Source organism: Nilaparvata lugens, chromosome 12, assembly GCF_014356525.2.
Source record: "Nilaparvata lugens isolate BPH chromosome 12, ASM1435652v1, whole genome shotgun sequence".
Classification (NCBI taxonomy): domain Eukaryota; kingdom Metazoa; phylum Arthropoda; class Insecta; order Hemiptera; family Delphacidae; genus Nilaparvata; species Nilaparvata lugens.
In genome coordinates this window covers 18,538,356-18,550,987 of record NC_052515.1, presented here as the reverse complement: position 1 = coordinate 18,550,987, position 12,632 = coordinate 18,538,356, and the positions used below count along the sequence as shown (strand labels likewise).

The 12,632-nt window shown below is 33.3% G+C and overlaps 1 protein-coding gene across 4 annotated transcripts in view; it reads right to left on the bottom strand.

The window, feature by feature from the left end:
* Nucleotides 1-12,632, bottom strand: part of LOC111051860 (nose resistant to fluoxetine protein 6) — a 40,948-nt gene that overhangs the window by 18,597 nt on the left and 9,719 nt on the right. For all 4 annotated transcript variants that reach the window (XM_039439068.1, XM_039439067.1, XM_039439066.1 and 1 more), the window contains 5 exons: nucleotides 11,921-12,045; nucleotides 10,417-10,613; nucleotides 10,090-10,244; nucleotides 8,825-8,990; nucleotides 3,474-3,661 (listed from right to left, as the gene is read on the bottom strand). In XM_039439068.1, the coding sequence (XP_039295002.1) occupies nucleotides 3,474-3,661; nucleotides 8,825-8,990; nucleotides 10,090-10,244; nucleotides 10,417-10,613; nucleotides 11,921-12,045 (831 nt within the window). The remainder of the gene's footprint in view (nucleotides 1-3,473; nucleotides 3,662-8,824; nucleotides 8,991-10,089; nucleotides 10,245-10,416; nucleotides 10,614-11,920; nucleotides 12,046-12,632) is intronic.

The window sequence follows — 12,632 nt, the reverse complement described above, 5'->3', positions numbered from 1 at the left end:
TCACTTCTTCTACTGAGACATTCATTAGTTCTTGATTTTCCTGCATGATGTTACCTTCAATTTCTAGATCTTCTTGAGCTGCAACGTTTGGCTGGAAGACATTCACAAGATGATCAGCAAATGCCTGTGCCTTTTCTTCATTATTCTTGGCCCATTGTATATTCAGTTTCCTAATAGGGGGAACTTGTTGGATGGGTGTTTTTATTTTCTTAGAAGCCTTCCATAGTGAGTAATCAGTGTTGCCTTGTCCTGTCAAATTACTCAAGTAACTGTTGATTGATTCATTTTTAATAAACTGTATCTCTCTTTTCAGTTCCTGTGTGAGAGTATTCAGTAATCTTTTATCTTGAGGAGAACGTGAATGCTGCCACCTCCTTCTAGCTCTTCTTTTCTCTGCAATCATTTCTCTTATTTCCAATGGATAATTATTTCCTACTGTTCTTCGTTTCCTAGTCTGCGGAGTATTACACCAGGCTGCCTGTTGTATATCAGTAACAAATTTTTCCAGCTCCTCATCTATTTGATCTGCAGTTGTTAATGGTGAATTCAGGTTGATTCTTTCCTCCAACACTTGCTGAAAGCCATCCCAATCTGTATACTTATTAACTAGTGTGGGATAATTATTTTGTTTTTGTAAAATAGTGTCACTCAACTTCAGAATAATTGGAGAGTGGTCTGAATTGAGATCAAAACTTTCCTCTACTTGCAAATAGTTTACTGAAATGTTTTTGATTATGAAAAAGTCTATGAGATCAGGTATCTTACTTGTATCTGTAGGCCAATAAGTTGGTTTTCCAGTTGAAAGAGATTCACATCTTGACTCTCTTACAGCTTCGTAAAGTACCTTGCCCTTATGAGTTGTTAATCGTGATCCCCAATGAATGTGTTTTGAATTGAAGTCACCGCCAAGGATAAATCTCGTTCCCAACATATCAAACATTGATAGATGATCTTCTTTTCTGAATGAATATCGAGGAGGACAGTAGACAGCTGCAACTACAAATCGATAATTAACTGCTTCCACACATACTCCTATCAATTGAATTCGTTCAGTTTCTAATTTAACGTGTTCATTATGCTGAATGCTCTCTTTGATTATGATTGAACTCCCCCCTCTCGCAACATTGTTGGGATGTAAGGCGTGGTAGGTCCTGTAACCTTTAAATTTTATGTAGGACTGTTTTGTAAAGTGAGACTCAGAAATGAGACAAATATCTACATTATCTATGTTTAGAACTGCTTCCAATTCCAATTGTCGTTGTAAGAGTCCATTTGCGTTCCATTCCATTATGTTTAGTGAACGAATCATTTTGGTTTTTGTTGTCTATTATTGTCTAATTTCTCGATGCGAGATTGAAGGGATGAAATTATTTTCTCTTGTTTATCAAGTTTAGATGAGATGAGCTGTAGGATTTGTGAGGTGTCTTTTACTTCTTCATTTTTCTTCATCTGCGATTTATTTTCTTTGGATACGATTTCGGCGAAAGTCATTCTCTTTTCTGTGGGCCTACTTTGATGTTGAGTGGGCCTACTTTGAGAATTAGCCACATTCCGAGCCTGAGAATCGACAACATTTTTTGATGTTATATTCTTACTGGCTACCCTACTCGAGTTACGTATTTTTTGTAACTCAATTGCTACAGAGCAACCACGGTAGCTTGCAGGATGAGCTTCACCACAATGAATGCATTTCGGTAGTGCTTCACTAGGTTTCGTACACTCCTTTGATGCATGTTTTCCAGCGCACTTCACACATCTGGCCTCCTTGTTGCAATAAGCCTGAGTGTGGTTGAAAGCCTGGCAACGCTTACATTGAGGTATTAGATTAACTTTCTTCAATGCTTCAACTTCTACTCTGCAACCCAGAATATGTTTAAGTTCAATAATCTTCTTAACATTCTCTTCTGCGCTGAACGAAACCATGAACATGTCTAATGGTTCTTTAGTTTTCCACTTCAACTTATTCACTACATCTACCACTAGCAATCCCTTAGCCTTTAAGTCCTCCATTATGGATTCTACACTACAGGAGTGATGAAGTTTTTTTATCATCACTCTTATGGGTCTCACCTGTTTGTTTTCATACGAGTGCCAGTTGAAACCATCGTTGATTAATTCTTTTGTAATATTTCTGTACGTTTCTGAATCTACTGAATTTACTTTGAAAGTCTCTCTACTCAAGAGCTTTATTCTAAATTTTTCATCTGAAGTCACTTTTTTCAAACTTTTATGAAGGGACTCCAGGCTCTTTATACCATCCACTATGATTGGTGGCGGTGGCGTTTCTTGCTTCTTGTTCTTTACTTCCTCACCTTTATTCTTCTGCAATGAGGTGATTTTGTTCAACTGACGATGGTTACCAGTAGGCTCATTCTTTGGTTCAGGAGACAAAGTACTATTTAGTTTCCTCTTCTTTGTAGTACGTTTGTTACGGGCCCTGATCCACTCAGTCTCTTTTGCCAACTCCTCCTCATTAGTTGAGTAGTTTTCAGCAACTTCTGAACTGCATGGTTGTTGAATGTTCTGTTCTATTTTTTGAAATCGCAATTCTAAGTCTTCAATTCTCCGCTGAAGTTCTACGTTGCTCTTCTCTAGCTGCTTTCTCTTCTCATCCGACTCCTTCCAGGCGATGAAGAGTGCATGCTCGGCGGCTGAATGGAGCTTATTTGATTTAATATAACGATCCGGTGAACACTGGATCTCTGATGGTTTGGTGGTGTCCATGTTCTCGATGTTGCTTTCCTCGTCTTCTTGCTCTTCAAACTCCGGGGCAAGAAAACTGGGTAGTTTCAACAATTTTCCACTTGACGTAGCCATAGTCAATAATTTGCGAACATACTTTTCGAAAAGCCCTCGTACTCACTCACGATCGCGGAAACGCGAGCGCGAACGAAAATTGAAGGCCGCGCGAAAGTAGGTCACTTCGATTGCATGAAGACGGCGGATTTTAACCGAAATTTGATGCAATGTTTTGTTCCACTTAAATACCGTGAACAATCAACTGCTGACTCACTACTTCTACTGCACTACACTACGAGTACGTCTGCACTGTATGAGAGCTAACGCGATACTCATCTATTTAGTAATACTACTATTTTTTAAATTCACTTGATTCAATAGCTTGCTCTGGTCAAATAAAATGTTCTCAAAGTGATTTTTTTTTTCAAAATGTCTCAAAGGTTTATATTATAAGCTGAAAAAGTTGAATAGAAAAATCATCAACATGTATCTGTTCAAAAAAGCGTCCTTGGTTCTTGAGTGAATAACAAATTAACAGAATGTGCCTATCTGTATGAGCAAATTGATATAGATCAATTTGATGCCAGTAGTCTTCACCTCCAGCCGTATAAGAAAGTTGATATAGCTATTTAGCTTGATAATAATTTTTTTTAAGTTGTCACAACTTTGTACTGTTTTTGTGTTTTTGGTGAAATAGATTGAAATGAAAGAATTGATGATAAATGAATACTCACTTTCCTATATAACCAGCATCCAGTTCATTAATATAGCTTATTATGAAGATAGACAACATACTGGCAGCCAAACAAGACAGCAAAATAAATGGAATCGATCTCCTCCACTTTTTCAAGAATAAAATTAATATTGGAGCCAGAAAGTACATTTGCATGTCAGCAGATAAGTACCAACTATGCAGGAGGCACTGGAACAAAAACAAACAAAACAGATACAACTTTCTTCAAGAATTTGACAAATAATTTACGACAGAACATGAGTTTGAGATCTAAGCCCGATCAAGTTGATTGCTTCATTGGAATTCCCGAAACTAGCAGCTTTGGAAAAACGATGGAATTATTCTTCATGATTGAACAAATCCTTCATAGGATCCTTTGTAGAAAAAACATAGAGCTTCAAGTGATCCATTATTAGTAACCAGTTGAAGTTCAATAATAAATAAAAATATACAGATTAATTTATTTATCTTCCAAGGCTACTAAATATATTTTTTACTAAATAGCCAGTACAAGTAAATAATCATAATTTTCATTGAATAAAAAAGCTTTTTGTAACATAGTTTTCAATTATTAACAAGTTTGCCTTTGTGCTTGTCTAATCTATATTTATTTATATTCACTGAACTGGTAGTTTATTTAATTTTGTTAACTGCTATTTGGAGAGATACAGTTCAACCGACTGGTCTCTCTTATTCTATTTCTTTTCATCAATTTATTATAGTTTTTTAGTTATTCTTTTCTAAATAATTGTATTATCCTAGATAGAAAATCTTTAATCTTATTTTTGTATCTTTCTACAACACACTTTCTCAACTTTCATCATCTATTCGTTCCATAGATTTAATCTATCTTCTAGATAAAATTTCTGCTTTGTGGTTATCATTGATAATTTTGACAATGAAGCTTTACTAGAGTGTTATAATACAATCAAGAAGATATTTTCTCTTTGCCTCATGGAAACTTATCTAATAATGTAAATAACAGCTCCATGAGCATATCGCATATGAATATTCGTAGCCTAAATAAGAATTCCGATGAATTTACCTATATAATAGAAAATTGTAAGTTGAGTTTTCATATTATAATAGGCTTACTTTCTGAAACATGGATGATTGAGGATGAACCATATATTCAACTATTTTTTAAACGGTTATACAGCCGTAGACAAACCCGGCAAAAGAAACAGGAATAATGGAATTTGTGTTTTCATTAGTAAATTACTAATTCATAACAAGCTTGAAATCGATATTGAAGAAGCTGACTCATTAATTTTGAATATAAAAAATCCAGTTTCTGATAGTATAAATGGAACTATATTTGAAACTGATCACTATTGCACCAGCATTCATATGGGAAATCTAAGACCAGACTGTAACTCAGATAAACCAAACAGCATTAATGAGAAAATTGACTTTAATAAACTGATACATGACCTTGAAATTGGAAACTGGGAGGATGTATTAAATAACAATAATAAACATTCACTGGTGCACTCATTTAAACATAAATTAGTAGCTCATTTGAAAAATGCGACTTCTAAAATCAAATCATCAAACAGAAATAGGCCACTGAAAAACTGGATTACCCCTGGACTTATTAGAGCTATCCAAACTACAAACAAAATGCATAAAAAACTTACAAGGCAACCTTACAATATTGAATTTAAAGAAAACTATACTCGCTATAGAAACTTCTTGAATAAATTACTAAAAGAAACTAAGGTCAATTACTATGGGAATAAATTAGACCGGAGTAAGGGAAATGCTAGGAAGACATGGGATACGATTAACGAAGTACTTGACATAAAACGAAAAACTTTAAAGCCAGATATTGATCCTGAAATCTCAAATAATAAGCACTTTCCATCTGTAGGAAAGAAATTGGCAGAAAAACTAAGGTATGATAACCCTAACATTCCCTTTCCAGCCCGGCTAAATTATCGCCCTTCACAAACAAACTTTCAAGACTGTTTTTTCCTATTCCCGACAAATTAAGAAGAAATAATTCAAACAATAAATGAACTGAGAACTAACTCATCTCCAGGTATTCATAACATTAATAATAGCTGTCTCAAAAAAGCACATTTAATTGCAATGCCATTAAAAATTATAATCAACAAATGCTTTGGAAAGGGTTTTTTTCCAAAGGAATTTAAAATCGCCAAAATTATCCCACTCCACAAGTCTAGTGACACCAAAAATCCTACAAAAACTACCGTCCGATTAGTCTACTTAGAGGTTTATCAAAAGTTATGGAGAAACTTATTAAAAAGTGTTTGATGCGATATTTGAAGGAGAAAAATGTGATTCACCCTAATCAATTCGGTTTTCAAGAGGGGAAAAGCACGGAGGACGTAATTTCATTTTTAGTTAAAACTGTAACAAATAATTTCACTCTCCGTAGAAAATCAATTGCAATATTCATCGATCTAAGTGAAGCTTTTGATACCATTCAACACTCAAAACTTATAGAGAAGCTCAACCACATCGGTATCCGCGGTTTGCCATTAAAACTCTTTTCAAGCTACCTTGAGGGACGAACGCAAATATTATCTATCGACAATAATACCAGTATTGAACATCTTTTTGACTACTGCTTACCTCAAGGAACCGTCCTATATCCCCCATCCTGTTCCTAATATATATAAACGATCTCCTAAGCATAAACATTCAAAATGGCCAAGCAATCTCCTTTGCTGATGATACCACGCTAATCTTTTCATGTAATAAGTGGGAGGAAACTAGAGATGCAGCTGAGAGAGGAATCGCAGATGTCAAAGCTTGGTCTGACTACCATACCTAACATTGAATCATAAAAAGTCTTCTTCCATGACATTTACTCCCAATGCTGCCACTCAACCAATTACTCAAATGTCTATAAAAATCCACAAGAGTGGCTGCATTAATTTAGTCTCACCTAATACAAGTTGTAACTGTCCTGCCTTAGAGAACTCAAAATCTGTTAAATATTTGGTGGTAATGATTGACCGGCATTTGAGGTGGGATTGCCAAATTCAATCGTTATGCAATACGACCAAGTATTTAACAAACAAATTCTATAAAATAAGTCAATTGAAACTGCTAAATCTTTCTATGATGATCTATTTTGCAGACGCTCAATCTGTTCTACAGTATGGAATAAGAGTGTGGGGTGGTGCAGCTAAACAACACATTAAAAAACATTTTCAACATACAGAAACACATTATTAAGGTTGCACTAGACAGGCCAAGGCTGTACCCGACTCAAACTCTTTTTCAGGAAACAAATATTCTCACAATCAAACAGTTATACATAAATAATCTAATATTGTACATAAATCAAAAAAGGAACCTTTTCAACATTCGAATCACACCCTACAACACTCGTCAAACATTTGGAACAGGGCTCTCCAACCTAAGGCCCGCGGGCCACATCCGGCCCGCGGATGGATTTTGTCCGGCCCGCCAAGAGTTATTGCAACAGATTTTTGAAAACATACACATTTTTGACAACAACTGTGAGTTCAGTAGGCCTACTCTTCTCTTACTAGCCACTCCAGTTCTTAATAAGTGTAAAATTAGCTGTAAACAATTTTTGGATTTACCAACAATTTGTGGGCAGACATCTTCAAAAATGAAGTTTGTTAAATCCAAATACAGATCTTCCTTGTCTGATGAACAATTGAAATCAATTTTAATGATCGGAACCACAAAGGTTGATCCTAAATTGGCGGACATTTTAAGTGGAAAACAAATGCAATCTTCTCACTAAAAATGAGTATTCTCTTCTAGTTTGGTAACATTTTGTAAATTCCTATATTGTCAAGTTGATTTATTATATTAAAAAAATTATTATTATTTTATTTAACGTTTTAAATTCATGCATTGTCAAGTTTTCTTTTGATCTTTTTACACTCAATAAATTGGACCTTGTATTAAAATGAAATGTATTAGTTTGTTTCTTCCTGTGTTTTAATTAAACGTACTTAGAACTCCTCATATTATTTTAATGAAAATATAATAATTTTTAACCCCCTAAATCCCCGTTGTGTGTCCCCCCACAAGTCAAATTCTACGTAAATCCTTATTATTGGCACTCTAAGCCTCCCAAGGATTAACAATGTGGCCCTTGGATGAAAAAAGTTGGAGACCACTGATTTAGAACATCAAACTCCACCCAAACTAATTTACAGATTTGTAGGATGCAATTCCCCTATATGTGTGATAAACTGGTTAATACCATTCCGCAGGACTTTCTCTCATGCTGTTCAATGAATATATTAAAAAAAGAATCTTCAGATGGATTAAAACGTCTACAGACTTATATCATAGAGGAACAATAGCGTAAGTAGATATCCCATGGTATATAAGAGGGCGTTTATGTTGCAACTTTTACTGTTATCTCAAGCCGATTACTGTCGATTATTGTCGATTTTTACTGTTTTGTTGGGGTGAGAGTGTGTGAACGGCACAGTATGAGAGACTTCGAGAGTCACACAGCTTCTCGGGAAAGAACTACGTAGACTATCGGCTTGAGATAACAGTAAAAGTTGACATAAACGTCCTATACCATGGGATATCTACTTACGCTATTGTTTCTCTATGCTTATATGGAGACATAACTTAAGGCATTAGTACAGTAATTTACATAATATAAGTTGTTTAGCAGTATGGTTCATGTTTTGGGGTATTAGTTTGAGAACATGTAGGCAAGTTTATTCTTTAAGAAGGGTAAATGCTTCAGGGCAAAATATTCAGATATTTTTCTCCCAATTAGTATTAGTTTCTTTGATCCGTCGACACTCTAGGAGTTTCTTTTCTCTCTTTTGTTAACATATTTATTAATCTTACTATAGTTTCTTTAGTTTTTCAAACCTCTTGTTCTTCTTCTTTTGCTTACCGTAGTTGTTTTTCACCTTTTTTGCAATTTCTTGTTACCTTAGGCTCACGATCAGACGAAAGTCTTGTGAGCCATTTGATTATTTTTATATTTTTATGATATATACAAATTATTTTGGGTTTTTTCAATTGTTGTGAGAGTTAAGAAGAGTTATTATTAAACGAAAATTCAAATTAAATTTTGCAAATCACCCCAAGGACTTCTGCTACTGCAAATATTGAGTGTGAGGGTAAGCATTCCTGACCTGCAATTAGGAGGTTAATATTTGCAGTAGCAAATATTCGGGGTGATTTGCAGCATTCAATTTGGATTTTCATTTAATGATAGTCATTAATTCATTAGAATTTGAATAGATGCAATATCTCAGTAATTTCCAGAGTTTTCAAATTGCTCTCACAGTGTAAGAAAAAAATGTAGAAAGCAAGTAGATTTTGTACTTGTGACTCGATCATGAGAAATAATAATTCATTCACCTTATGTGATGGATTGATAAAATTGTTTATGTAGGTCAATGTATAAATAGCATTGTCCAAGCAGCGCTGTTTTGCCCTTTGAATGAATGGCTCACAATACGGTCCATCACAAAATATCGGTGATATCAACTCCAACATAACACAAACGAGTAACGGTGGTGTTAGTCTAGAACAAAGTGAACGAATAAAATAATATATAAATTATTCAAAATGAATATAAAATATATCAATCGTTCAGTCAAATGAGTCAGTCAATTGGGGAAACAATGAAGATTAAAAAGTGCACAATAGATGAATGTTTTAAAAAAAGGCTATCAGACTGATTTGTGGGCTTTCTAAGCAAGCACAGTGTGATGAGCATTTTAAAATTCTGGGAATATTGACTCTACCTTCAATATTTGTTCACCAGAGCCTTATTTATGTTAAGGAGAATTTGGAGAAGTTTGTGGAGCAGGGGTAGTTCATAGCCATAACACTAGGAATAGGGGTAATTTGACTACTTATCGGTATACCTATTCTAGTACACAAAAAAACATTTCTATTTTTATCAATAAAATTGTTTAATTCACTTCCTGAAGATCTTAGAAATATGGAGAATGGAACTTTTAAAATTCACATGAAACGTTTCTCAGCGGCTAACCCTTTAAACAAGATTGAAGATTTTTATACATTAGCTAGGAATATTCGGTTATAAGTTGAAAATCAGGTGACATATTATCATAGGGTGCTGATAGTGTAACTTACTGATGTAATATATTTCTATTTTGTATCATGTTGTATATATTTGACACTTGTATTGTATCTGATGACCTCAGATATTGCTGCAATAAAGATTCTATTCTATTCTAAAATAATTTTAGACAGAATTCAATCACTTGAATACTGTCACTAAAATTTTTTTTTAAATACTATTAGTGCAGTTTCGTGACTATTTTCAACAGTATCACACAACAGTTTTCAGTCGTAACAGTATTTCCATCATTGTGATGTAAGTTAGTGCTCAAATACTAATATTACGATTATACAATTTATTTTGAATTAAACAAGTATGTGATGGAAACTGTTTTGCAAATTAATTATTAGAAGAAAATACTGTTGGTAAAAATACAAAATAAATTGGAAACGACAATATATTTTGATCTTGGCTCAATTTTGAACAGTAGTCTGGGTAATACAATTCAATGAGGACATAGGACAGAATGTATGAGAATAATTAAGATTTCAATTGATTGAATTCAAATATAAAATTTGAAAAATGCAATTACCTGATATATCGGTGGATAAAGTAGTAGAAAAGCTTAAGTTTCCCTCTCATACTACTAGAATATTTGTAGGATATGAGCAGGCCACTCATAACAAAAAATAAATCCACGAATAAATATGCATTCATTTGTAATGCCCTGTACCATTTTCTTATTTCCTGTAATAAATAATATGATATTTAATGGTATTTTATCATATTTGGTGATTTGAGAAATGATTATGATTTTGAAAGTATGTTAATCATTCGCAAAGTTGGAATCAGTAGAAAAATGATAGTCTGAAAATTATAGACATTAGACAATCACAAGAATATATATTCTCTTACTTACCAATTCAATTGAAAACGAATTAGATAACGGTTGAGGGTCTAAAATCATCCGATGAATTGAAATGATAAAACAGGCGCTTAGAAATCTGAGACCATAGAGACATTTTATAGATTTGGCTGCTGTATCAGTTTTAAAAAGATCTGCAGTATTGGCCAACAGTGAAAATGACAGAATCGATCTGTGAAGTTTTGATCTTTCTGGAAAAGAATTGAAAATATAATAATTATTTATCAGTTATTGTTTTAAAATACTTAGGCCCGGTTGCACAAAAACCTGTTGAATTTTAATAATGAATTAATCAGAGCCTTTTTTTAAGATGGTGCTCCTCTGATTGGTTCTCTAGGCATTCAATCACGATTTAAATTCAATCAATCAATCAATTCATTTATTTCACAAACAAACATAATACAGAATAAAAAAGAAAGATATAAAAATGTGAAATAAAAGTGGACAACCCTAGGCATAAGCCCGATTGGGGTGTACTACTCCTAATAAAACAACTAAATATACTCAGAGGAGTAAGACCGCTCCGCTCTATGAATAAACTAAGCATTGTAAATTATAACTTAAAAGAAAATACTTTTTTTCTGCTACGGTAGCCCATCAGATGAAAAAATGATGATGTAATTACATTATGAAAAATAAAAGGCATACAGAGATAAAACCAAAAATAGAAAATTTACAATGCAAAATGCATACTCTAAGAAAGGATATGTTAACTAGATTATTATTTAGGATTTAATAATAATAAATTATGGAATTTCTTATTCAAGAATATCATCTTACAATTTTCAGAAATTATTCAGTCATTAACACTGAGCAGGTAATTTTTCAAACATTTAAGAAATGAATGTGAAAGTTCCTGGCAATTTAGATATTGCGACACTAGATTGAACAATCTAGGACCATTAAAATAATATGAATGTTGGAATATCGTTAAATTCGAATGTGGAACCTGAACCATAAACCGTCTAAAGTTATATCTCACATCTCTAATGAGATTTTCATTCAAACTCCTAAGAAAAAAGCTTCAATACTTTATAAACATAAAAATTTCTTATTGGAAGTATCTTGAGATGAACAAATATCGGCCATGAATGATCAGTTCTAGGTGTTCTGGGTATAATACGAATGAAGGACTTTTGAAAAATTATGATGGGATTTATTCAATTGGCTTTTGTGCGACCGAGCCTATTCTATATATCATTGTAAAAACCAATACCAAGACCTTTTTGAGTCTAAACTGGGCTATATAAGAGCATGCTTAGCTTTTTTAAAAATAAATAATTTGTTCTAAATAGGCTATAATCTTTTAAATTGTGGAATATGTCAGGTATGGAAAAGTATTGATATATTTTATTACATTCAATGTATTTTCCATTTTCAATCAATGGAACATGCTCGCTGGTGTCTTGGGGTACAATATGGAGAAGAATATCGGAACTATAATCTATTAAATTGTGGAATATGTCAGATATGGAAAAATGTTGACATATTTTATTACCTTCAATGTCTTTTCCATTTTCAATCAATGGAACATGCTCGCTGGTGTCTTGGGGTAAAATATGGAGTAGAATATCGTAACTAGTGCCAATAAATAAGATAGCACCCAAGATACTAAACGATGTTCTGAAAATAGAAAAAAGACAGAACAATAATAATTATCGATTATTCATAGGATTAACAAAATAATTATAGTAATTTCATTACGGTAAGGATTTTGTTGCTCACACACATAAATCTTTGAACTTTGCAGGCCAGGTTTGTAGTTGCGCATATTTTTTCGAAAACTCATAGTTTTATAGGAATAAATCCAATTATTTGCTTAAGTATCAGATCTGGTGGCTCGCTAGTGTGACAAGGGACAAAAGAGCTAATTCGGACACTACTGTCCTAGGCTGATGAACTAGCTTCAGGAATTAATAAAAACAACATAAACATGTAGTACCCTTCCTTTTCATTTTAAAACTTTAACCTTTTTATTAATTTTAATAGCTAGTAATTTTTATTAATTTTTAAGCTAGTGGACGCTTGGTTGACACTACTATTGGTGTCCGTGTAGACTGGTAAATGGATTGAGCATTATGACCTTAATTTGAATCTCAACCGGCTAGCTCTAATTTTGTAAGATTTGTGTGTAATTCACAACATTTTGAAGCTCAACAAACAAGCGATATACATATTTTGATACAAATTAAATTATAAAACACTTATTG